This window comes from Leuciscus leuciscus, assembly GCF_965113295.1.
Source record: "Leuciscus leuciscus genome assembly, chromosome: 4".
Lineage (NCBI taxonomy): Eukaryota > Metazoa > Chordata > Actinopteri > Cypriniformes > Leuciscidae > Leuciscus > Leuciscus leuciscus.
This window is the reverse complement of record NC_138728.1, coordinates 14,867,727-14,895,020: the sequence shown is the minus strand read 5'-3', so window position 1 is coordinate 14,895,020 and position 27,294 is coordinate 14,867,727. Positions and strand designations below refer to the sequence as shown.

General features: G+C 34.9%; 2 protein-coding genes across 4 annotated transcripts; both read left to right on the top strand.

Moving 5' to 3' along the window:
- Positions 1–662: 662 nt before the first annotated feature.
- Positions 663–8,825, top strand: socs2 (suppressor of cytokine signaling 2). Of its 3 annotated transcripts, XR_014205611.1 has the most exons (4): positions 663–1,066; positions 3,558–3,812; positions 5,135–7,223; positions 7,468–8,825. XR_014205611.1 is itself a non-coding variant. In XM_082167865.1 (3 exons), exons 2-3 carry the CDS (start codon positions 3,686–3,688, stop codon positions 5,602–5,604), a joined length of 597 nt encoding a protein of 198 aa, XP_082023991.1. In that variant the 5' UTR covers positions 663–1,066; positions 3,558–3,685; the 3' UTR covers positions 5,605–8,825. The 3 variants fall into 3 exon arrangements, 2 of the variants coding, with proteins under 2 accessions (XP_082023991.1, XP_082023992.1); XM_082167865.1 differs by having other exon boundaries at positions 5,135–8,825; XM_082167866.1 differs by having other exon boundaries at positions 668–1,066; positions 5,138–8,825.
- A 3,352-nt stretch (positions 8,826–12,177) lies between these two features.
- On the top strand, positions 12,178–26,925 carry cradd (CARD and death domain containing adaptor protein). The gene is made up of 2 exons (XM_082167864.1): positions 12,178–12,877; positions 25,231–26,925. Exons 1-2 carry the CDS (start codon positions 12,562–12,564, stop codon positions 25,524–25,526), a joined length of 612 nt encoding a protein of 203 aa, XP_082023990.1. The 5' UTR covers positions 12,178–12,561; the 3' UTR covers positions 25,527–26,925.
- Positions 26,926–27,294: the final 369 nt, after the last annotated feature.

The following is a 27,294-nucleotide window of genomic DNA, read 5'->3' as shown; positions in this document are numbered from 1 at the left end:
TTTACACTACTCTCTCTCTCTCTCTCTCTCTCTCTCTCTCTCTCTCTCTCTCTCTTTATACATATACATATATATATATATATATATATATATGCTGTTGATGTGATTTTTGGTTTCCACACACAAGTTAAATACAGCTTTTTATAATTATGTTTTGTCATAGGCAATAAATTCCTGGTTTAAGGTGGCACTTGTCACGCTGTGACTCGCTCTCGGATCTTGAAAAGCAACCACTGTAAATTCCTTTTTAGTGAATTCTATAAAAAAATGCCAATCACAGATGTTTAAAAAAATAAATAAACATATAGAAAGAAAGAATAAACAATAAAAAATAGGCTATATTTGGGGTATGCGACATTGGACGTATGGCAGTAGCCTATTTAATTGTCCGTCTCTTGTATTTCATTGCTTTTATATAGCCTAAAGAAATTACAAATATCTTATTATGGTAATATTGAAAAATATTCTTTACATCAAAAGGCATATAAACATAATTTTTTTTTAATACAATTAAAATTACATGTAGCGTGGATTGTGATAAATATATGTGTCTTAACAAAACAAACAAATAAACAAAAACAACAATATAGCTAGTTGACACGACCTTAAGAGAGCGCTCGCGTTTCTGACCACGTGATACGATTCCTGGAAAGTTCCTGGAAATTAGTCTTTTGTATACCAGTCATTTTAAATGAGGATTAAGTCGTTAACGACGAGCGCACACACATACACACACACACACACACACAAAGCAGAAAAAAAGATTCGTTGGAATATCGCTAAACTGCTGGAGAGAGTAATTATATGTGTCCTGCTCGCTTGGCGCGCGCTTTAACGCGTTTGGACGTTTGTGGACAGAGTGGAGTGTCGCTGCCGAGAGAATCAATGCGAATACAAGGAAAAACGCGTCCCGACCTGCTGAGCATCAGGGCGAGCTGGTCGTCTGACAGTGAACCGATCAGTGTTTCCCATTAATAAATGATGGGTCTAAATCATGGTGCTATTGAACGTCTGTAACGCGAAACGCGCTGGACTTAATTGCTTATTGCTTTCACTTAGACAAAAGGTAAGTGATGTGCGCTTTCTCCGACTGTCGCCTTTCGGGCTCAAGTTTATGTTCAAAATATGTTCTGCTTTATTTCTTGTGCTTCATTATGTCTCAGATAGCAGCTACATCAAAGGATTCGCGCATGTAGAAGTATTTTAATTCACACGTTTTGTAGAAAATACTTTCGTTGATCTTATTTGTCACACTATCATTTACCAGGAGCTGTCAATGCTGTTTCCTAGGAAAGGCAGTTCTGCGTATTTGCCGTCTCTTAAAGGCAGCCTTTGTTTTGTATTCCTCATGCACGTGCGCAATGAACCATTCACACGAAATAAGGACGGAATATTTATGACGTTTATGAAGCTCATGACGATTGTCATTTCGTTATTTTATCCAATTAAAAAACAACAACAGAACAAAATAATAGCAGTTATGGCTGACCTTTGTATTATTAAAAGGAGATTAACACGTAATGGCCACTTTCATTTATCACTTTATGAGTGTATTTCAAATAACCAATTAGAAATGAGCTACATGGGTGAAATCGCTTTCCAATGTGAGCACCACCCTCCTGAGTGAGGTGACAGTAGAAGCTGTAAGGCTGTAATTTAAAGGATTTACTGGACAAAAACAATTTGGAGGTAAGAAGAAAGAGTAATTTCATATAGGCTATTCCTTATAACTTCTTTTGCGATCATGATAATGTAGCCTATGTTAAATGCATGGCAGAACTAATAGCCACTAAAACATTCACATAAGCTTTTCATCTAGGTTACGTGTTAAAAACTATAAAAAATGTCTAAATAGACAGGAAGGGTTGAAACACTTTCCATTCTGCTGGACACACAAATATTGAACAAAACAGAAGAGTGTTGCTACACTTACCATAATTGTTGTGAGTGACTAACACGCACACACTGTCTGTGCTGTGTTTAGCTGAACTTAGCTGCTAACTGTCTGTGTTTAGTGAATTTCTATTTGTTTCAAATTGTATGTTATTTTGAACGTTTTAGTGGACAGGTTGAATTAAAGGGGTCATGAATTGAGAAATAAAATTGTCCTTGCTTTTTTGACATGATAAAAAGTTGTATAAAAACATCCTGTAAGTTTCAGAACTCAAAACATCCCTGTCAGTCCAAAAACAGCTTTTATTGAAACCAAGCTCCAAAAATGACTAGTTTCAGATTCTGTCACATTATGACATAATAGTGTGATGTAAGGAGACGTTCACACAGAACGCGTTTTTCCAATCCAATGCCCTACTTTTCCATTGTTTTTCAATGTAAACTAAACCGGCAACTTCACATTGTTTCTCGATAGTAGCATGAAAATAATCTGCTATTAAATTGTGATTAAATTAAATACAGAAAGCGATCAATGAACCCTCCCTTTATAATCGCTGGAGCTGTCAATGACTGAATTCTGTGCTCTCGCTAAAACGCTGTCTATACTGCACAGTGAATTTCCAACGCTATTTCACGACCAATTCGTACGAATTCGTACGAATGATAAAAAGTTGGCTAATTCGTACTAATTCGTACGACCTCACTCGTACGAATTTGTACGATTTGTCTAAACCCACGTGATGGGTAGGTTTAGGGGCGGTGTCAGGGGTAGGTCATTCGTATGAATTCATAAAATATGTACGATTTTGCGATATGCACGAGTCAGGTCGTATGAATTCGTACGAATAAGCCACCTCGTAGAATTTTTACGTTTTCCCGTGAGATCGGGCTGTGAATTTCTTATTTACATCAAATCAATGCGAATATAAGGAAATGACGAGATCACTGCATTCATGCGCTCAACAGACATGTCTGTCATTGGCTGCGATGCTCATCACTGCAAACTTTCATGCAATGGGAGTTATCACGATAAGCTCTACAGCTGTAATAGACAGTAAAAACGTAGTAATAGCCTATTGTTTCAACAGAGTTCCACATGTTATAGCCTACTTATTTCATATGCAAAGATTCTAGCCAATCATGTCAGTGTGCGTTTACATTTAACTCTCACATCGGACACGCCCCTTCCATCATAGGGCTAAAACCAGAGTCGAAATGGTCTTTTATTTCTAAATGATGGCAATTTTTGAAGTAAAAATCATACTAACATTATAAGTGCACCCCAGGAAACATTATAAAATTATATAAAAAAATGCAGTTCATAACCCCTTTAAATGTTTAAAAGGAAATGCGGGTGATGTGGGATCATGATGGTTTGATTACCAGAATTACCACAAAAATGTAAAACGACCACGTATAGTGTTACAAACAGGTGGAAGATTGTAACAATAGCACTCTTTGTAGGCTACTATACGTTAATTTACACAGTTCAGAGATAAACAACTTTAATTCCCAGTTTTAGCCTATGGGAATATTATCAACGTTTGAAAGACAAAATAGCGTCATCGTTACAGACCTTGAAACAAAACATGTTACAACACATGTTATATTCTCTTTAATAATGAAACACACTCTGTCGTCTAAAACATGTATGTCTTTTTCAGATCCGCGCAGCCAAACAAAATCCACGGGCGCTTTGGAAGACTTCTCACATGTTTTGGTTGATTGTAAGAGTCAGTCGTCTTTGAGGGATAATTATAGACATTGACTGGATGCAGAACGCGGTTCTCCAATGACCTGTCACTCATCCGACTCCACGGAAAGCATCGAGAATGAAAGAAGATCGCAAACCGAAACCCAAGTCACGGAGTCCGAACAGAGTCGCATTGCCACTGCCATGAGAGACCTTAAAAACACTGGTAAACGTTTACTGCTCGTTTCCATATTCTATTCATTTGTTTCTGTACCACTGACTGGATTAATGTTGTACAAACACAGCCACAGGCAGTGATTCAAATAGCCTACATAACAAACTAATCATTATTTTAAATGCGTCAAATGTGATGTTAAAAGTGATAATAGCGAATATTTAAAGTGATAATTAACCCTCTATAGCCTATACAATTTCAATAAAATGTTTAAAGGTCGTTTTTTAGAGTTTGTTGATGTTTTCAAAGCAGCTTCATTTTTTGAATGTCATATGGTTGAAAATGTTGCTTCAGGACTGCTGTTTATTTATTCATTTATGTGATATAATTTGCATCTAGTGTGTTTTTTGGTGTTGTATATGAGAGAAATATAAGAGAGGTGAATGTCAACAAAAAAGTATGCATTTTTCCTTTAAGGGGCAATTTTCATCACCTTTGGATTTTTATAGTTTTAATTTTTTTTAGCCTTTTTATGTCAATACTTGACTTTAATAAATGCATTAATCCATATAAGGAGATTGGGAATAAGTGTAATACAATAAATTCAAGACAGTATTAAGAACTATATCAGATGTTACAAATACCTTTCTGTGGCATTTTTCCCACAAACCCCCCTTTCTGACCCTGATTTGAAGTATGTAAGTGAATGCAATGCAAGTAGGAACTACGTGAATTTCCTGACAAAAGCCTTTACTGTTTACATTTTCTGTTTGCTTTTGTGCAACAAAAGAGTGACATTATCATGTCTGTGAAGCTTTTGTTGTATTTCCTGGCCTGGCTAGAACATTTGCCCTCAATTGCTTGTGTCCATTTCTGGTTTCAAGTGCACAAACAAATGTAGTCCAGCTCTGCACTGTATATAAAAGAAAAGCAAGATACAGTAATTAAAATGCTGCAACGAGATCCATTTTTATGTTTGTTTGTTGCTGAGAAAAACGATTTGAGTAGCTTTTTTGGGAACATCTCTCAAACATCTGCCTGTAAAAAAATGTCAAGTACTCCCAAGATGAAATAGTCAGATGGTCTAGTTCAGTATTTCAGGAAAGATGCGTAATTTTTGTTGACATATTTGCTGTGTTGTTTAGTCCTGCTGTGCCACAGTTGCCATAATGTTTTTAATTAATGTTAATTTAACAGCTCATTTGGGAAGTGCTTGGTTTTTGCTGTATTATCAGATGCAAATTAGTCATGGCTTTGTAAGCATGTCCTTTGAGGGAAACATTATGCGTCTCATATTACACAAGCAAACGACTGAAACAAATACTGTGGAACAGGATACGTATGACCATCTGTGTGTCTTCTTTTCTTGGAAGCAGGCTGGTATTGGGGCAGCCTGACAGCCAACGAAGCCAAGGAGATCCTGCAGGACACGTCGGAGGGCACGTTTCTGGTCCGGGACAGCTCTCAGAGGGACTACCTTTTCACCATTTCCGCCATGACATCTGCGGGACCAACCAACCTGCGTATTGAATACAAGGACGGCAAGTTCAAGCTGGACTCCGTGGTGCTGGTCAAGCCCAAACTCAAGCAGTTCGACAGTGTCGTCCATCTTGTGGAGCACTACGTGCAGCTGTCCCGGACGTCTTGTAAGGACAGGACTACCCCTCTCGCCCCATCCAACGGCACCGTGCAGCTGCTGCTCACGACTCCGGTGTACACGGCCACACCGTCTCTGCAGCATCTGTGTCGTATTGCCATCAATAAAACCACACGGCGAGTACAAGAACTTCCTTTGCCTAACCGGCTGAAGGATTACCTGACAGACTACACCTATAATGTATAGAACCGTGTGAACGACAATGACCATAAGTGCTGTGGTTCTATGGATCATAGACCCAGTGATAATGGGGTGCTAATGTCCAGTTTAGGATCATTTATTTGCCTGGGATCCCTCTCCTTGTGCCCAAGGACTACTTTAAAGTGATAGTTCAGCCAAAAATGTAATTAATTACTCACCCACACGTTGTTCCAACCCAAACCATGTTGTTTGACTTTCTTTCTTCTCTGGAACACAAAAGAAGATATTCTGTTTAATGAAAGTCAATGGGGACCAAAACAACACTGCACTCCATTGACATATCACAATAGACATTTTTCTAAATATCTTCCGTGTTCCACAGAAAGTCTTACAGGTTTGGGATATCATGAGGGTGAGTAAATTGTAAAGTGACATAATTATCATTTTTGGGAGAACTATCCTGATAATACGAAAAATATCATAACAATGTTAAGTGTCCTTCATCGAGCACCTGACAAGTTTATGGCCTGTAGATATTCTACGGTCAATTTTTAAAGAGCGAGTGAGCAGCATGTGTGAGGCACACTGACCTACACCGAAATCTGTGGGTTGCTAACAGTTATATGCCTCAGATGTACAGAACACCTCAAGGTGTAGTAGTGAATAAAATGAACAACTCAACCTCATGTTGTTCCAAACTCGATTTTCGTTCTTCTGTGGAACACAAAAGAAGATATTAAGAAGAATGTTGCAGCTGTTTTTTTCCATATATTAAAATCAATGGGGTCCAAACCTGTCAAGCTCAAAACTATTAAGGAAAAATAGGTACAATAGGTAAACAGGTAAAAATAAAGGTTCCACATTTTTATTTATTTTTATTTTTAGAAGAACCATTTTAGGTTCCTCAAGAACCTTCCAGCGAGAACAATTTCGGTCTTAGTGTGAATCATAAAAACCTTTTTCCACTAAGAACCTTTTTTCCAATGGAAAGCTTACATGGATGTGTTAAAGGTTCTTCATGGAACCATTTAAAGAACCTTTATTTTTAGTATGAAGTGTATCAATTCAACTCAACTGGAATATTCTAAGTCTTCTGAAAGTTTAGGCTATTTTACTTTCACATCATTGATCAAAGCACGCATACACAGACCATATCAACCAGTGACAGGAACGTCAACTGGTGTCAAACCTCGGATGTTAACTGACATTTGAGGTATCTTTTTTTGTGTTCCACAGAAGAAAGAAAGCCATATGATTTTGGAACAGCATGTTGGTGAGTAAATGATTACAGAATTTTCATTTTTGGGTGAACTATTCCTTTATAGGTGTCTGAGATGTTTTGCATCTTGTGTTTGTGTCATGGGAGTTTGTAACTGAATGCTTTTTGAGTATGTTTTATTTGCTCATTATCCATGTTATATTTTTGTACTGTAGTCATAGATGATCATTTGATGTCATGGTTGCCCAAGGTATTGCTGGGAATTGGCAAGTACCTTGCGATATGATATACTGTATATCCTAATGTGTCATCATGATAATGTTATACCTACTGGAAAATTACAGTTAAAAATAGCCCTTTAAAAAACATATATTACTGTTCAAAAATTTGGGGTTAGTAGAAATATATATATATATATATATATATATATATATATATATGAAGAGTTCAGATGCAAAAGCCTCTAAATGCCATCTGAAATTTTCTTATAGAATGATCATTTTTATCAAGCTTGTATATTTAAGTTCAGTAATTTCACTTAAATGACAATTAATAGGTAATCTTCATTGCCATTTAAGTGAAATTATTGAATTTAAATATACAAGCTTGATAAAAATGATCATTCTATAAGAAAATTTCAGATGGCATTTAGAGGCTTTTGCATCTGAACTCTTCATATATATATATAGTTATATATATATATATAGTTATTTATACTGTATATTATTTTATTTTTTACTTTTATTCAGCGAATTGATCAATGTGTCAGTAAAGAAATGAATAATGTTACAAAAGATTTTTTTGTCATCAAAGAATCCTGAAAAAAATTTAGCCTATTGTAGTTTCCACAATAATATTAAGCAGCACAACTTTTTTCAACATTGATAATAATAAGTCCTTCTGAAGCAGCAAATCCGCATATTGGAATGATTTCTGTGACACTGGATCATGTGACACTGAAGACTGGAGTATCTGGAGTGCCATCACAGGAATAAATAACATTTTAAAATATATTTAAACAGTTATTTGAAATTGTGATATTTTTTTCACAATATCACTGTTTTTACTGTATTTTTGATCAAGTAAATGCAACCTTGCATGCATGAAACTTCTTCCAAAAACTTTGATGTACCCCAAATCTTTGAAAGGTAGTGTATATAAAAATCTTACAGTGTAATTTAAAAGTTCAAACGTGCTAACACAGGTTCTTGCCATTCTCCAGGCTTTAAGATTGTGTATTTTTGAAAATGAAATATTCCACCGGCTTAGTATTTTGTTACACATTCTGAACCAAGAGTTAATTTATCAGCATGATTGTTCTGCTTTTGTTGCATATGGTCAACAAGCATTGGCCTGTGTTAACCCTACCTCAGGAGGGTGTCTTAATAAACCTGCATGCTGATTGGTCGCATTTGGAGAAATATTTGATTTTATACTGAAGCGTAATTTTTGACACAGACCAAAAAAGATGTAGATCAGAAGCTTTTTCTTTTATCCTCACTGCTATTCATGGAGACATTGCAAGAAAAATCGGATTTTCCTTTCAAGTTCCATATAATCTGACCTTTCTATTTTAGTTTTACGAAACATACATCATTCTATTCCTTGAAGAATGGGGCACTCAATGCCCTATTCACCAGAGTGCTTTCCTGTTTTTTTTCTCTCCATACTTAGTCTTTCAATTAAAGCATTCGGATAATATTATCCCAAAAGCATTGCTCTGAATACGATTATGATTGGTGGCTTGATTTTGCTTTTTTTTTTTTTTAAGTTAAGAACTTACACCAAAATTTGACCGAACTAAATCATTAGGAAACTAAACTCAGATCAACATAAAAGGTCATTCTGCCAACATCTTTCAGATCCAATATACTAATGTAATTTTTATTTGTCATCTTCCTGGAGGACATGGTATATCTATAGGGTGGGAATCATGCATAAGTCTGATATGATCTCTTTGCCACTACAAAATTCCTTACAACTTTGTGCTCAGGAGTGAATGGATTGTCTCCCAAAAAGTGAGAAATAAAAGCAATCATAGCTTTAATTCCTGTTCTGTGACTGTCTTTTTGGTAACATCTGAAAATAACATGCTTGGGAGATATAATCATTTTATTTCAGTGCAAAAAAGTGAAGAAAAACACCCTCAAACAAACAACGTGTTTGTTTTTTTCCTTTACAAATTCACTCCTTTATTTCTGCCCCTGAATGAGCCAATCATGTGCAGAACTGATAATAACACTCGTCATCAAGGTCACACACCCACATCCTGGCAATCTCTCAAACATTCAGTAAACCCACATCCTACATAGACTTCTGGTTCTTAATGTACTGAAAATATACAGATAATACAGGTGTCTTGTTTGGAAATTGTTTGTTTAGTGAATAAGTTAAAGCAAACCTTCACCCTGGAATATCACCGATTCGTTAATCCAAGTGTTTGCATGTGCATTTTATTTTCATCTGACATTTCATTTATATGACACACTTTCAAGTATTTTTGTTGTGAACATTTTCAAGTGTTTTGCCACCTGATTTGGAAAGTTTAAGTCCCAATTTGCCCTGTACATTTTCCATTTCCACAGCTTTTCTTGTCCCCTCCATGTTTTTTTTCTTGTTCTTTTCTTAGCTTGCACCAAAGCGTGGAAATTCCAAGTAACATTTTGAGTCACTCCATATTTTCCAGGGATTTTTAGAATATACTGTGTGTACAAAGGCTGTGTGTTCACAGACGTTTCCTCGAGAGGCAACTGCTCAGCGCAAGAAAGCGACTGTTTCTCTGTTAAATATTGACACCATTCCCAAGAAAGAGCTGCTAAATGCAGGAGTTCTCCTTGTCACAACATAAAAGAGTTGTTTAGTCAAAGATAACGTGGAGATATCACTGTTTTCCAGGTAATCTAAACTTCATTGGATTTTACATGGAAATTGAATGTAATTGACCCCACAAGTGCACCGTCACAGTTTCTGCAGTCACAAACACATTTAAGTGTTGGCTTCAGAATGTTAGAAGATCAATGTAATCCTATCCCAAGATTTTGTACTTATTTTCACTACCCCCTAAAGCATGAATTCATTCATGTATTGAAGAACACATCATTTGCTGTGTTCAAGGGAATAAAGACACTGAATGTTTTAAATTACACCAACCAAAATGTTATCTTGACATTAGGCATAACATTTTTTTTTTTTTTTTTATTAAACAAAATATCAGAAAAAACCTTACACTTATTATATGAGATCACTGTTCCCATTTATTCTGTGGAAAGTCCTACAGGGACAAATATTTTCTCAAATATAATATAATATAATATATATATATATATATATATTATATATTTGTGTGTATATATTTGTGTGTATATTTGAAATATTTTATATTTGAAATATTTGAAATATGAGGGAAGAACAAAACACTAAACTTGGTTAAGGTATCTGACAAAATTATTTGGCAAAAAAGGGGTTAAACTATACAGCTACAGGTTTTATTTTACTATACAAAAAAGCCACAGGAAAAAGCATACATTGACTACAACATAATCGGTTACAATTCATAATTTCATAATCATAATTTTCCGAGGACATCAGTTTTGGCCATACTGTAGCAGGAAATAATGTTACTGATTTAATTTCAGTAATTATAAAGTGTTACCTATAAAATGTAGCGTTAGCTTTAATTACAGCTTTAATTTATTTTTATTATATTTTGACAAAGTTTTGGTTACCATGGCACTTTTTCTAAGTAAAAAGTATAACTATAAAATATTTTTTAACTTAATTAAATTATTTATTTACAGGTAGGGCCAGTGTAATGACATCGATACATTTAATATTTATATTTTATGAATATGGTTTTTAATATTTATAATTAGTTTCTTTGCAATTTTTCTTTTTTCTTTGCAAAAGTTTGGATGCAATTCCAGAAGAAATCTTCCAAGAAATCCTTAGTGACAAGGAATATTAGGACTTAAAAATAAAAATAAAAAAAAAGTAGAAAGACACACAAACATGTTGACCTGAAATTTGTCAGTGGTTGAAGGTAAGAGGACCTGAACCGACCAAGTGAAGAATATTCTTAAGTTCATATCCCGTTACATGACCGGACCTGGCACTGGCTTGGTGAACGTCTTAACAGCTCAAGCGGTCAAGTACAGAGTTTAAAAGGTCTCTTCAGGGGCAAGTGCTATGAACTCTCACACATGCACAGAATACAATTCACTGGACTACTTCAGCTCAAAGTCATGGCATGTTGTACTGTACATCTGATAAAAAAGCAGCCTAATGCAAAGCAATGCAAAACCACACGTGACACCTTTTGTACCATTATGGCATTATCAGCATGATAATATCTAAACTGTTCATTCAAATTTCAGACAGCTGAGGCGTCACGAGCAGAAGCACAACATACAGGACATTATTCAGAGCAAAGGGCAATTATGAAACAGTTTATAAACATGCAATTATACAACATCAACATTCATCACATCAATTCTAAACTGAACAAAAAAATAATATGTTTTATACATTTAGTGACTATACATGACATTTTTTCTGCAAAAATCCATGACCTTAATCGACACTGTGGATACTTTTAGCTTGAAGTCCATAAGCCTCAAAAATAATGGATTATCTGAAGAGAAAATCCTTGCAAAAAGGCTTAGTGTAAAATGTGCTTGATGGTAAGACGGGCCTTATGTAGGCTACTGTTGTATAAGGAGCCATACCATAAATGTAATGAATAAAAAAATATAGGGCTCTATTTGCACAAGGACATGCTGCGAAAGACAATGATGGTATGGACCCTCAGGATCTCAGGATTGGACATGCAAATAATACCAAGGGGGATTTACGTAGATACAGCTTCTTGCAGCTCATAAATGCCATGATATTCAAATAATCCACTCTTCCTGGAACTACTATTGCTCTGAAAAATCAGAACCAAGCATTTGAATGACTAAAGCCACTTCATGGGCAAAACAAAAGCTTAGCGTTTCAAACAAAATGTCACGAGGACATGGAAATATATTCAAAAGAACTTTCCTAATCAGGGGAAAATGTCAGTAACAGGCAGCTTAATAATATACAAAGTTTTGAATTTGTTGAAGTCGAATTGTTTTTAAGATGAATTGTTACTACAACAAAATACAATCAAATCGTGTTAAGTTGGCATTATAGGCAAATTAATAAATAAATAGTCTGTGAAAGTAAAATGCATATGAAACATATTCGATTTTCTTAATAAAATAAATTATAAATGTGGTGCATTAATAATAGCATGTAACAACGTTTGTTAATGTTTTGATGCTTGTTAATGTTTTTAATGTGGGCCTATTACCTAAAAAATCTAGTTTTATAATTGAGGGTCTGGTTGGCAGTGTCTGGGTCTGAAGAGGTTGAAAGCAGCTGTATTGTGTTAGGTTACAATACAGCTTGTCAGGTTATTTTGGTTTGTGATCCTAATTTCTGTACAATAGCCAAATGTGTGTGGAAGTGTACACAAATGTGGGAACAAGAAATGTGCCTAAAATTAGTTCCTCCGGCACTTCGTTTCCAGCCGGTAGAAATAAATGCGACACATGACGCGGAAATGTGTACAAGAGCGCAAAGTTGTGATATTTCTGTAATACACACACACAAACATTACTTTATGTGCATTTGCCAACATTTATTGATAGGTTAACGAGGATTCATCGCTATTTCCCCTGCTGTTGAAGCGATGTCTTTATAGTTAAATCAGTTGTTCAGCATAGTTCGGGCTTTTAACTGGGTCATCGGGTTCAAATATGGACCCAAAACACAAAAAACTGCTCCGATCTCAACGGCTTTTTTTGGCCGAGGAGCTTTTAGTGGACGACATGATCATACAGTATTTATACCAGGAGGAGATATTAACGGAGAGTCATTTAGAAGAGATTGAGTCTGAGCCGTCTAATAGGAAAAAGACGTTAAAGCTGCTGGATATTCTGCCCACTCGCGGCTCGCGCGCCTTCTATCACTTTACACAGTCATTAGAGAAAGATTTCCCCTGGATCAAAGACAAATTACTGCGACTGTGTGCGGAAGACACCGAGTCTGAGTCTCCTCCTCCGCCGTTCACAGGTGAGTCCTGCCTGTGTGTATGTAGCCTAACTTACTTGCGCTATATCTTTGAGCTAAATCTCACAGAACAACAACGACAGTAAATAAATACATAAAATGAAGATAAATAGCGCGCACGTGTGTATACACAGGTTCGTCCTATAGCCTACCGGCGGGAACCAAATGTTGTCTCATCACATGTGTGTGAAAGCACAGCTATATACTGTAATAAATTAATACTTTTGTAACCATTTTAAATAGAATAGATTTATAATGTAATGTAATTTATACAGATATAGCCTACTACAGTACAGTAGCCTACCAAAAGTGTGGAGATGCCCATCAAGCCTGCATTTACTTGATCAAAAATAAAGAAAAAACAAACAAAAAACAGTAATATTGTGAAATATTATAATAATTTAAATAATGGTTTTCTATTTCAATATATTTTAAAATATAGTTAAAAAAAAAGTTTTGTGACAAAGCTGAATTTTCAGCATCATTACTCCAGGCTTCAGTCACATGATCCTTCAGAAATCATTCTAAGAAGCTGAGTTGATAATTAGCTATTATCAATGTTGGAAACAGTTGTGCTGCTTAATATATATTTTTTGTAACTATGATATTTTTTTCAGGATTCATTGATGAATAAAAAGTTAAAAAGAACAGCATATATGTAAAATAGAATTATTTTCTAACTATACTCTACTATCACTTTTTACTATTTTAACATATCCTTGCTGAATAAAATTATTAATTTCTTTCTAAAAGAAAAAAAATACTGACCCTAAACTTTTGAACTGTGTATATTGTTACAAAATATGCAGTTTTTTTTCCTGTTTTATTTTTTACCTTTTATTCATCAAAGAATCGTGAAAAAAGTATCAAAGGTTATAAAATAATATTAAGCAGCACAACTGTTTCCAACAGTGATAATAAATCAGCATATTAGAATGATATTTGAAGGATCATGTGACACTGAAGACTATGGCTGATGAAAATTCAGCTTTGTATCACAGAAATAAAATATATTTTAAAGTAATAATAAAAAATAGAAAACCTTTATTTTAAATATTAATAATATTTCACAATATTACTGTTTTTTTCTGTATTTTTGATCAAATAAATGCAGGCTTGATAACCATAAGAGACTCCTTTCAAAAACATTAAAAAAGGTTGGGGTAAGATGACCCCTCACCTTATTTTTCTCCTGACCATAGATGACACAAAATCTCATTTCAGCACTTTTGATGAATGGCTACGCTATTTTTAATTTCGTCATTTCATCTGAATATCAACATATGTGAGATTTAGTCAGTCCAGTCCAGTCCAGTTTTGAGGTTAATTGATCTAATTTTATGTCTCTGGAAAATAGTGACATTGTTTTATGTTGAATATCAAAGTTTTTTTCTGTTTATTTGTTAATGAGGGATTTGTCAACTAAATTGTCAAAATAAAATTTTGTTTAATATTTTACATTAATCACACTTTAAAAAATATATTAATATTAATAAGAATCATATCAAATATTTGACATTCTGTAAAAGTATAATCTTACCTCATAGGGGCCATCTTACCTCTCTTTTAATATTTGTCAGTTTGTGCTATTACATCTAAATTACCATATTTTCTATTATTTCCTATAATGGCATATTGGCTGATGCATCATCATATTGTATAGTTTGTAATTGAATTATTTGGTTTATTATAGTTATTACTATTTTATTAATTTGCAACATAAAATATATAATAAAAATCTATAAATAAACAAATATGTAAAAAGAATATATATATATACATGCATTCTATAACATTATTCTACGCCATTTTAGATTGATGTATCTATCTGTTCCCTTACACTCCCTCACTGTTTCACCTTATATATATATATATATATACCTTATTTCAATCTTTCAAATTGTCCAGAGGGTTAAATAAAATATGGTTTAATTGCCCTTATCTAATCATTCCTAACCCCAAACCCCCTGTCTCCAATTCTAGCAGAGAACCTATAACAAATGCTGTATTTAAAGCATAGCAAATTTCCATATGATTTAAAAGCCAATGTGTTTGCATATAGCCTACATTCTGTGAAATGCATTATTTACATCCGCACCATTGTTTCAGCTGCACAGATGTCTAAGGAAACAAAAGTTCTCACTTTGCACTGTATATATTTCAGCTGCTGTTTTGCTGAAAGACAGCTTATTATGTGCTTTCTGTTGTTTCCCATGAGAGAACAGAACACCCACTAACAACCCCACGTTCACGCTCCGCGTCTCCCATTTTTAGTCATACAGTCAAACTAAATCCCAGAACACCTCTGAAAACCCCCCAACCCCTTCCCTTCTAGAAAAACAAGACGAAAAAGAAAAACAGAGGGAAAGCGAGGTATAAAAAAAGAAAAAAAAGAGCTGAAGTTGTGTTTTGAGTCAGGCCAGATTGGTGCGCTGCCTGGTTTTCCATGAAAGCTACATTAATTCCTGGCACTAGCGCTGCGGCCCAGCACTCTCGCTGAGCATCCTCCTTTCTAGGAAAAATATAATCAAAGCCGTTTGTTGGCTGCTCTCCCTCTCTCTCCCGTCTGCAGTTGCTGAGCTGAAGATTTTATTGACTTACTGTGGTTCAGATGGTAATATATTGGGGGTTGGGGAGGGAGAAAGCGTAAAAGAAACAAGGGAAAAAAAGAAGCGTGCTTGCAGATTTCTAGGAAGTCGAGGACAAGCGCTACTCTGAGCAAACATTCTTCACACTTAAGTACTCGCTTTAATTTAAAGATCTTCTTAGCTTAATATGGTTGACTGTCAGAGGCCGTTCAGGGACACAAACAATTGTGGTGCTTTGTTTTTCCTTCCCCGCTTTTATGTTCGCCCGCTGCTCAAATTATTAATATTCATGTCGCTATGAATTTGGATCTTAACAGCAATGATGTCATTCCGTTGGCATGGGAACGTGTTTTTCATTCAACTTGCTTTCATCTTCCATCGTTGTGACGGGCGCTGAATCTGCAGTGTCACGAACACATTAATAAAGGAGACGCATGCACAATCCTTATCATCTTATTACCTACTTTTGAATGGAAATCAGTCAAGTGGGGACATGATATCCTCATTTGTCAAGTCCATTTGCACACCTGCGGGTCATGCGCATTTGCATGTTTATTTATGAGATGCTCGCTTTAAGGAAAACTATGCAAATTGTACCTTAAGCCTTCACTTACGGGTTCTGGGAATCGTCGCACCTGAAGCTGTAAGGTTCTGAATTTGAAGTTGTTTACGAGGTCGAAATGTTCTGTGGCGGGCCTTTAGACAAATTTACCCCAACTGACTTCCATTATGGCTTAATTTAGCATGTTTAGATTTCCCTGTGACTGCTTATAGAGTTATTGTGGAAGTTTTCTGTCCAAACTGGCTTGTATGAGACCTTGATCATGAGGAGGTGATGAAAACCAAGCAGACTTAGATTATATGAACAGGTCATAATTTTTAGAAGTCCGTTATTGGTGAAAGCATTTAAGCAAGTTAATCAATAATAGCATGCAAGATACCCCAGTTGTATTCTTAGTAACTATCGCATTAGTGTCGACTAAGCCGGACTTCTCCTCGTGCGCCACTTTTAATAATTTGCTTTTTGAAACAAGCCAACACAGTGCTGTTCACTTGTTTTTGTTGGAACGTCACATCGATTCTCCTCCTCTGCTCCCTCCACCCATTTTCAGGAACATTGGCTTGCGGAGAGTCTTCCTGTCAGAATGTGGAAGCGGCTGCATCGCTAGGCCGTTCCAGCTGGCCTCTACACTCGGATGTACACAGCCAGTTTAGCCACACAAGAGCGCCGTCCATGTGCCCAAAGGCAAGGCTTACAGATGGGGTCTATTAAAGACAATTAATAGTTCTTAGATTTATGGTCCGCCGTTAGAACATTTTGAGCCACTTCATAACACGAAACCATCTGTCTCGAATTGAAGAGCAAATCTTTTACAGTTCGACAACAGAGAGATTTTGTGTCTGTCTTTGTTTATATGGAGCTGGATTAATGACTTGAACTGATTGTGTCAGTCATCTGAAGAATAACCAACCACAATATGTACTTTTGTGCTGGCACAGTCACTTCAGATTTGTAATTTCCCTTCCCGTCTTTTCACTGACCCCACCACAAAATATTATACAGTTTTTTTTTTTGCAGAATTTTTATTGTCAAAAAGAAATATAACATTTATTTATAAACTTTTCTTTTCTTCAATCATTTCTTAAAAAGTGAAAGAACTTTTAACTTACAAATTGAAAACATCTTTTACAGATTTACGGAAGAAAATCCATTCTTTGTGGAAGGGATTCTAAACATTGGCCAGAGCTATTAATGCTATATTAAAGTGATTATAATAATGTAAAAAAATTGTTCAACTTTAATGTATAAAAACATTATACATACACACACACACACACACACACACACACACACACACACACACACACACACACACACACACACACACACACACACACACACACACACACACACACACACACACACACACACACACACACACACACACACACACACACACACACATTTTAACATTTACTAACACATTATTTAAATTAAAAGTTATATTTGTTAACATTAGTTAATGCACTGTGAACTAACATGAACAAATAATTAACAGCTGGATTTATAACATTAATAAATAGAGTAGCAAATGTATTGCTCATAGTTATTTAATGTTATTATTCATGTTATTTAATGGATTAATGTTAACAAATGAGACCTTATTGTAAAGTGTGACCATACATATATATCATGCTATTAATGCTAATTAAAAACATAATTGTTATTTTTATGAATGGTTTGTTAATTGTATTAATTTTTAATATCTCAAAATTTTTTTTATAAATAATATAAAATATAATTTAAATTATATAAATAATATCAATGCTTTATATATATATATATATATATATGTATGTATGTATGTATGTATGTATGTATATATATATATATATATATATATATATATGTATGTATGTATGTATGTATATGTATATGTATGTGTGTGTGTTTTTAATTAGCATTAATAGCTCTGGTTTGATAGTTGTTCAGTGTTTAGTATCAACTCAAGTGTTAATTCCATTCGTCGTCTTTGTGTATACACATAAGCCACATATTTTTGACCGGAAATTTTCATTGGAAAGAGGTGTAGTCTTATCTTTCAGTTAGCATTTTTTTCAGTTTAGAGCACATCCAGTTATCTAACGGTAATTCCTTCCTGGAGAAGCAGAATTGTGGTCATAAGTAAAGGAATGTTGTGGAACATTTGAACCCTGATAAAAAGTGGAATGTACTAAAATCACATTTATGAAATAGAAGATCATAGAAGAAGCCAATCACATCAAACTTACTCATATCACATTAATTACAACACACTCAGATATTAAAATAGTGAGTAATTTGATACATGTTAAGACACGATGTTTTTGTTAACATGCCATGTTTGTCCCGTTAATGCAAGTCGTACATCATTAAAAAAGCGACCGGGCGAATCACGTCAACTCAGGTGGACCACGATCACATGACTCTTTTCATTGCGCAGGTTCTCCTCTCTCCTCTCCTCCTTAATGCATTTACTGACCTTTAAAGATGGTGCGGAAAGCAAAAGCTTGTATTATCCTTCGTCTTTGTCTATTTTTACTTCCTTTTTGGCCTATGCTTTTCGGGTCAGTATACGTCTACCTTGTTTTTTTGCCAAGTGTAAATGCAGATATCAGATATGGGTTACTTTTAAAAGATGTAAGCTGGTCATCAAAAAAATCAGATAAAGTCAACAAATGGGAATTGGGAATCAAGACCTGCAGTGTAAATGCAGTGTATATGTCCTCAGTGAACCCTCCTGAAACAGGAACATTACTGTCACATTGTGATGGTATCCTGCTGGTTTATGTTAGGTTAGATGTTAAATAATTATTATATAAACCAATAAATGGTTTATATAGTATACGTATTTAGGCTATAAGCTCTATTTTTTAACTTCAGATAAACAAGCCTTGTCCTGTGACGTCAAGCTTGTTGAAAAGCAGTTTTTTTTTTGTGAGATTTCCTGGAATTTTCCGGAGATATGGCACAGCTTGCTGTTCCCTAGATGCCATGTGTGGGTGGTTTACTATCACCCTGGCCAAAATGAACTAATTTACTTTTCCTAGAGAGAGAGATAGAATTTTAATTTTAACAAAACTTTATTTTACCTTTCTTAAAAGGTCACCAAAAAAAAAAAAAAAAAAAAAAAAACTATTTAAAAATACAAACATTATGCAAGTTTCTCTGAAAAAGACAACTGTTCACCCATTTTCTTTAAAACCCTCTTTATTATCCATAAAACTATAATATTTATATTCTAAAAATATTCTAGCTCTGACAATGCATTTAAAAAACACAAGAGCATCAATATAATTGTTATTTTCAATTTTCCTGGTTCGTGTTGCATAAATTGCCATTGACCCAATAGAAAATTCTAAATTTTACATTTCTTGTTTTTCCCAAATTTCCCAAATTTCACCTTTGAAAAAATCAAAGGAATTTATCGTTAATCTGAGGAAACAATGAAAAATTGTTTCTCTACAATTACAAAAAGGACATTTATCAATAACTTCAGAATTCAAAATGGACACAAAAGCGTTAACAGCGATAATACCGTGCAATATTCTCCATTGAATATTTCCAACCCCTTTGGTCAATGGTGGCTTAAAAATTACTAAATATTTTCTCCAAGGTGTATCTATCCTATTTTTAAGTTTTTCTTTATTCAACATTTTAACACAAAGTATAAACACATTTTCCTCCAATAGAATTAAAAACAGTAAAACGAACATCATTTTTAAAAATCCAAGATAACACCTGAAAGTCCTCTTCATCAATTTTGGGTCTTACACCCATGCTCGGAATGAGGTGATCAGGTGTTTTACAACCTTTCGTTTAATTTTTTAGCCGCAATTTTTCTTCTTCTGTTAATGAATCTTGAAAACTGTAGGATCTGTCCAACTTTCCGAACCGAATGAACACCACGTCCTCTCGCCACAGCATCCACATTGTCCAATTCTGAGCCTGCTAATAATGCCAGATGTTTTACTGTAACAACTTTAGCTTTGATGAAGGCATCATCCATGCCTGGGGCCTCATTTCTCTTAAATTCCATTCTTGACCCATAAACAATTGGTTCTTCTAATAGCCAATATAAAGAGAAAAGTTTTCTGCATTCTAGAATGTCCCAAGCTTTAAAAACACTTCAATAAAAAGGAAGAATTCCTCTCACATTTAAGACATTGCTGTCCAAAAGATAAACAGTTTGTTTGAATCCTAAATTTCCAACTTGCATTAGAATACACCCAGTTAATACTCGCCATGATGTTTCTAGGTTACCATATAAAAACTTTTGCACAAATTGTATTCTAAAAGCAGCGTTTCTACTGGCTAAATGTATCAAACTTTGACCTCCAAACTCTTTTGAAAGATATAAAACACTCTGTGGTAGTGCATTTTTTTCCCAGAAGAAATCAACAACCATTCTTTAATCTTTCATTAAATACCAATTGGAGGATCTAAAACTGCTAATTTATGTCATAATGCAGAAGCTATCAAATTATTGACAATTAATATTCCATATCTAAGACATACGTGGACGAAGCATCTCCATTTTCTTTATATTCCTTATACCATTTCTAAAATCCCCTCCCAATTTTCTTTTCCATACAATTATTTCCTAAATAAACCGCTAAATACTTAAAACCTCCATTACTCCAACTTACTCCACCTGGTAATTGGGGCTTTTCTTCCCTCCAATCTCCTACTAATAAACCAGAACTCTTTTTCCAATTGACTTTATTTATACCATCTTGATTTTTAATAATAACCACAACATCATCTGCATAAGCTGATGTATACACAGGTGCAAACTCATCTGCAATTTTAAGCCCAATTAAATAATTGTCAAATCTGTTCAATAAAGGTTCGATAGCTAATGTATACAACATGCCCGATAATGAGCAACCTTGTCTTATCCCCCTTTTCACCTTAAAATAGGCACTTAAGCCACCATTGACCTTAATACACTTTCAATACCTTCATAAAGAATTTTAACCATATTCAGAAAACCTGAAGAAAAATGAAAAGCCTCCATTGTGCTCCATAAATATTTCTGCTCCACACGATCGAAAGCCTTCTCTTGATCCATCGAAAACAATACAAATTTAAAACCAAACAAATTAGAAGTATGGAGTAAATCCCTTATAAAAGATATGTTATCAAAAATTGATCTATACCGGGAATACAATTGGACTGATCATTGTGTATCACAAACTCCATTGTGCTCCAAAAAGTTTTATAAAACTCTATGGGGATTCCATCGATTCCTGGAGCTTTACCATTGGCCATTCTCATCACTGCTGAGTACAGTTCAGGCAATAACAATGGTTGCTCAAGTTTAGGATTTATTTCAGCTGGTACTTTCGGAAGACCTTCAAAAAACTTCTGTGCAATATTAAAATCTTGATATTCATCTATATGGGGTATACCCACGTCAGGGTATCACTTTGTGAGTTCGACGCAGAAGTATAAATTGGGCTTTAATCTCATGCCGCCGGGTGAGCTGTTCAAACCTCATTCCCTCCTTCACTCGCTCCGCCACACTCGTACATAGAGAGAGAGAGAGACATTGAGAGACACTCAACACACACATATATACTTGCTCAAGGCTGTGTGTTTTTATTGTCTTCAAAAAAGCCCAAAACATATTCCTAATCCTTCAAATTTACAGCATCCTCTCACTGGGATGTTTAATTAATTTTGTAAACACTTGCAGCTGTTAAACATGCACTCACGGACACTTTTTAAAACTGAAGCGTGATGGATAGACTATATATACTGTACATTTACACTTGTCTCCATAAGCTCTCTTCAGCCTAAAGATGCTGTAACTGTCCCCTCAGATCAAGGCTTCTTTACATTCTTAAAGTGTACGATCTGTTCCCTCCAGCAGCCTGGAGTTAAGCGTCCACATGTACGCACGGAAATTGCAGCTGGAATGCTCCATCCTATAAAAAAGAAGCAATTCTCAGAAAAGTTAAGCATTTCGCCGAAACCCAGGCAATGTTCTTTACAGAGCACCCTCTCTTTCTTTCTTTCTTTCTTTCTTTCTTTCTTTCTTTCTTTCTTTCTTTCTTTCTTTCTTTCTTTCTTTCTTTCTTTCTTTCTTTCTTTCTTTCTTTCTTTCTTTCTTTCTTTCTTTCTTTCTTTCTTTCTTTCTTTCTTTCTTTCTTTCTTTCTTTACAATTTATTCATTTTACACTAATATTACTTATTCATTTTGATTGCCATTGTTGTTTTTTCTTTTGTTTTAATCAACTTTAATTTTGTGCTATACATTTAATATATAACTATATAAGCTATATAACATGAGTGACTGAATATTAAATTGTGTTTTGCACTTTTAAAATCATGTTTAGTGTGAGTTACAGAGGCTGACACTCAAAATAAAGAAAAATAAAGATGCACTACGTAAGTTTTTCCACATCCATTTCCACTGTCCTGTTGTTAGTCCCATGGCCACTCAAATGCTACTTTTTTTAATGATAACCCATACATTATCATACATTATTGCCAGCAGAATAAAATAAACATGGGTGATAAATATGCCTGTGAATAGCATATTGAATACAGTGGCAAAACTGCACACATAAACAAAATATGACCACGATTTACGGTCAAATGAGTCTTATGAGTCAGATCTTTTAATGAAACCGTTAAAATGAATCCTTCACTGAATTAACTAATTTAATCTGTTTTAGTGGATTATGAATCAACATCTGATTCACTTACTGAACTGCATGTTATTTTATATTTTCTGTGATTTCCGTGTCAAAATAAAGCATGTTTTGTGTACTTGAAGTTCGAGAAAGTAAAATCAGTATCATTACTAATTTACTACTCATTGTACATGTGTGCTTCATTTTTTATTCATCTTTATATTTTTGTATTACTTTTATTATATTTATTTTATTATATTTTAGAATATATTGACATAAAAATGAATGCTAATATATAAAAATATTAACATTTTAAAACATATTTTAAAACATTAAAACACACGCACGCACGCACGCACGCACGCACGCACGCACGCACGCACACACACACACACACACACACACACACAGTGTCTGGTTCACTATCTTTGTGGGGACTCTCCATAGACTTAATGGTTTTTATACTGTACAAACTGTGTATATTCTATCTCCTTACACTAACCCTACCCCTAAACCTACCCATCACAGAAAACTTTCTGCATTTTTACATTTTCAAAAAATATAATTTAGTATGTTTATTAACCCATTTCCCTTGTGGGGCTGGTCCCCACAATGGAGGTGATCTCAGGTTTTACTATCCTTGTGGGGACATTTGGTTCCCACAATGTAATATAAACCAAACGCACACACACACACACACACACACACACACACACTGATCGCTGTTTTGACAGCATGATTTTTTTACATTCACATCCCAATGTCTTTTCTACACTTTCTTCTTCTCTGGCTGTCTCATTGTTTCCTTCTTTTCTTTTCTATACCCCCATGTGCCATTAATCAGATAAAGTATTGCCACAGACATTTTATGGATCCCCCCCCCCCCACCCCACATGCACTCTCTGCATGAAATCCTCTTTGTGGTGTTTATCGCTGATTGTCGGGGCACCTCAACACACTAATCTTCTTTGTCTCTGGGGTCTAGAAGCTTTAAAACCGTGAAGAACTTCCGCAAAGTGTCCAAATCCATAACAGAATTACTACACTTGGATATATGCCCTGGAAGTGTATCTTTTCTCCTCAATTTAAAGCTGAAGTGTGCCATTTCTGCACCTATAGTGTCACAAAGTGCAATTGCAAAAATAATGACTGTTTTCATACATGTTTGGCGAACAATAGATTTTTCTGAGAAGTAAACAAAGCAAACACAAATTATAGAAGAAAATGATGAAATGTCCATCGCAGGAGTGTTAGATTCCACTAAGATACTAAAGATGTGGATGTCCTGCTCTAGATATAGAGAGTTGTTATTCTCATGGCCCGGTGTGGCCACTCCTGTCTCTTGACGGCAGAAATCAATGGACGTCCTTGATTTTGTGAAGAATTTGTGAAGCTCAAAACAAACTCTCAAACCGACCTTTGCTCCATTCATCCCCACTGCTCAAATAAAACTCATCTCTATTCTCTTCGCACGAAAACAATGACGTGTCTTTATTTCGAAAGGACGGAAAGAAAAGATTGGATGTTGATGTCGCCACCTTGAAATTGATTTTGATGGGTTAAACATGTTTTCCTAGTCATTCTCTTCTAATATAATTCAAATGATGTTTACGTTTTCAATAGGCCTATTTCTAAGGCTTTTTCTGTTTGTAAATCAGTTTTGGCTTACTGATGCTTCATAAATATGAGACTAATGACTGCTGGATTATTGTCATTGTCATATTTTATTCAGCAGTATGAACTTTTTCAGTCAGGGTAATGGTACAGTTTCAAATAAATTATTCAAACAAATATGCTCACATCATATGAGAGATGCTGTTTTCTCACCCATCCGCCCCCAGGGTTTCTGAGGTCAAAATTACACACACAAAAAGTAACTGGTCTTGACTAAGAAAAAAGTTTATATAATAATATATTATTGATAGTGATATTTTTAAATTACAATGTCATCTTAATAATAATAATAATTTATTATTGTTGTAAAAAACATTTATAATATTTAAAAAATATACCCCAGCATGATTGTTCCTAACTACATAAAAAAAAAAAAATATGTGTGTGTGTGCGCATATATATAAAATACACTTTATATTTATTAATTATACTTTTATTTAAAATGTTGAAAAATATTTTTCAAATCTTTAACATGTTGTCAAATGAGCAACAGGTCAGTAATTACACTTAAGTCCCAAACATACAGTATAAGTTTTAGACTAATTTGTCAGTCTTTTTCATTGAATCTTTAAAAAGAATCAGTTCAAAAGAGTCATTTGTTTGTGAATTGGATTACACTGGTCATGCTGTATGTCAACCAGAAAGGACTATGCAAGAAGAGATTTCAAAGAACCATTAACAGAACCGAACGTCATGAAAATCAGTCACTTACAAAAAATACAACCGGTTCTGAATGCGAAACAAATGCCCTATTTTCCTTACAGTATTAGTTTTTTGTTGTTGTTGTTGCTGTAATTATGTCAATAAATGCAGTGAGATTTGCTTGTGTAACAGATCACAATGTGTGACTTACTGTATTTACTTACTGTGTGACTTACTGAAAATCATAGGTTGTTTCTTTGTTTTCAGTTCAGTGTGGTGTACCTGACCACATCCTTTCGACTGTTCCAACCATGCTGCATCTGAACCAACTGGCCGCTCGTCTGGGTTCGGAGTGGAAGTCTGTGGTGCTGGACCTGGGCCTGTCCTCTGCGGATCTGTACCGGTGCTGTGCTGACCACCCCCTCGCGGTTCAGAGTCAGGTGCTCGCGGGACTGGTGATGTGGACGCAGAGGGACGGAAGAGAAGCCACGGTGGGGCGGCTGCTCCAGAGCCTGCAGGCCGCAGACGTCCCGCCATCTGTCCTCCAACAGGTGTTTGTGTGATGTCATGGATCCTGTTTTTCTGGACTTCACCATGCTGCTCTTGAGCTGTGGAAAACACACGACAGACATTAAAGGAAGAGAGACAGACTCTGATCCGTGTGACATTTATATTTTGTTAAGGAATATACTGAAAATCCATCATGCATCTAATAAGAGTCTCTAAAAAAATTTTTTAATTGATCATGTCATATTTTTTTAGATGTATGCCTATTAATATTAAAGTTATCACCTTTTAAAATTATGCTTCCAAAATGGCACAGAAATTACCCACTTCACCCCAAAAATCCTTCACACATTTTGCATTTTATTTTAATGGAAATATTGCCTTGCTACCTCCAATGGTAACCTAGAAGTCAACATTTTGCAGCAGTTGTACAATCATTTCAGTTGTTTATTCATGAGAAAAACACTGTTTTATGATGTTTTGGTGAACTGTGTGTCCTGTGCAGATAACATCTGTCCTTGATGAGGTAGGATGAGTTTATGCAACTTTATCCAATCTTTATTTGAAACTATTTACCAGCTGCTTGTTGATACATGTGATGTACTTTTCATTTCTCATTCAGAAACCGGTTGCTCTGCCCACTGCTTACACCCAGTAATAACACTTTAAACTTTAACAATTTGTATTATGATAAGGGAGCGATGAGGGAACAACTAAAGTAACCTTTTGATTTGATTGATTTGATTTAACTTTATCGTCCTTAAAGGCGATTCTTTATGTAGACAGCAGTATACATAGCAACACAAAACACACAAAAAAGAACACACATTGATAATAAATCATTTAAAAACCTAATAGCAGCAGTTATAAAGGAATTCTTATATCTATTTGATTTGCACAAGGGGAGTTTAAGTCTCCGTCCTGAAGGAAGCAGTTGAAGTTCAGGACACAATGGGTGAGTGACATCAGAAAGGACTAACTGGCCCTTCACCCTATGCTCATAAATTTGTGTGATAGTCCTTAAGTCAGTCCCCACTATCTTGCTGCACATTGTAACTATACTAATCAACTTCCTCCTATTCTTGACATTAAGATTGCCATACCAACAAATAATGGAAAAACTTAAGACAGATTCAATAAAAGAAGTATAAAACATTTTCATAAAGGAAGCATCCATATTAAAAGTTCGAAGTTTCCTTAGAAAATACATACGCTGAAGAGCTTTTCCTCTTAATAATATCAGTGTTTGCCTTGAATTTTAGTTTATCATCAAATACTGTTTTATACATTTATACTGTTTGACCACTTCTACCTGATGTCCCTTTATGACAGAAGGCAACACAGGTACAGAGCTCTTCTTACGGAAATCAGTGGACATCTCTTGTTTTAGAAGCATTAATATTTAAAAATGAAGCATCACACCATTTAATAAAATGATCTACCACAGGACCAGGATCTGACTCAAACTCAGTGATGAGAGACACAATCACAGTCATCTGCAAATTTAACAATTTGTCTCCCATTAAAAATACTCCGATAGTCATCAGTGTATAAAGAAAACAAAAGAGGGGACAAAACACAACCCTGTGGGGTAGCAGTTGAAGATAACAATGCATTATAGACAACACGTCATTGACACGTACTCTTTGGGATCTATTAGTTAAAAAAATCCACCAACCAACATACAATGTTTAAGTCTAAATGAAAATGATCAATCAGTTTCTTTGCCAAAATATGAGGCTGAACACAATTAAAAGCAGAGGTAAAATCAATAAAAAGCAAATGTACATGATTTTTTGTGCTTTCCAAATGTCGTAAAATCAT

Excerpts from the sequence above, each read along its gene's own strand:
- cradd (XM_082167864.1), top strand. The coding sequence starts at position 12,562 with ATGGACCCAAAACACAAAAAACTGCTCCGATCTCAACGGCTTTTTTTG. Across the intron at positions 12,878-25,230 it reads TCCTCCTCCGCCGTTCACAG|TTCAGTGTGGTGTACCTGAC; the intron begins GTGAGTCCTGCC and ends CTTTGTTTTCAG.
- socs2 (XM_082167865.1), top strand. The coding sequence starts at position 3,686 with ATGACCTGTCACTCATCCGACTCCACGGAAAGCATCGAGAATGAAAGA. Across the intron at positions 3,813-5,134 it reads GAGAGACCTTAAAAACACTG|CAGGCTGGTATTGGGGCAGC; the intron begins GTAAACGTTTAC and ends TTTTCTTGGAAG.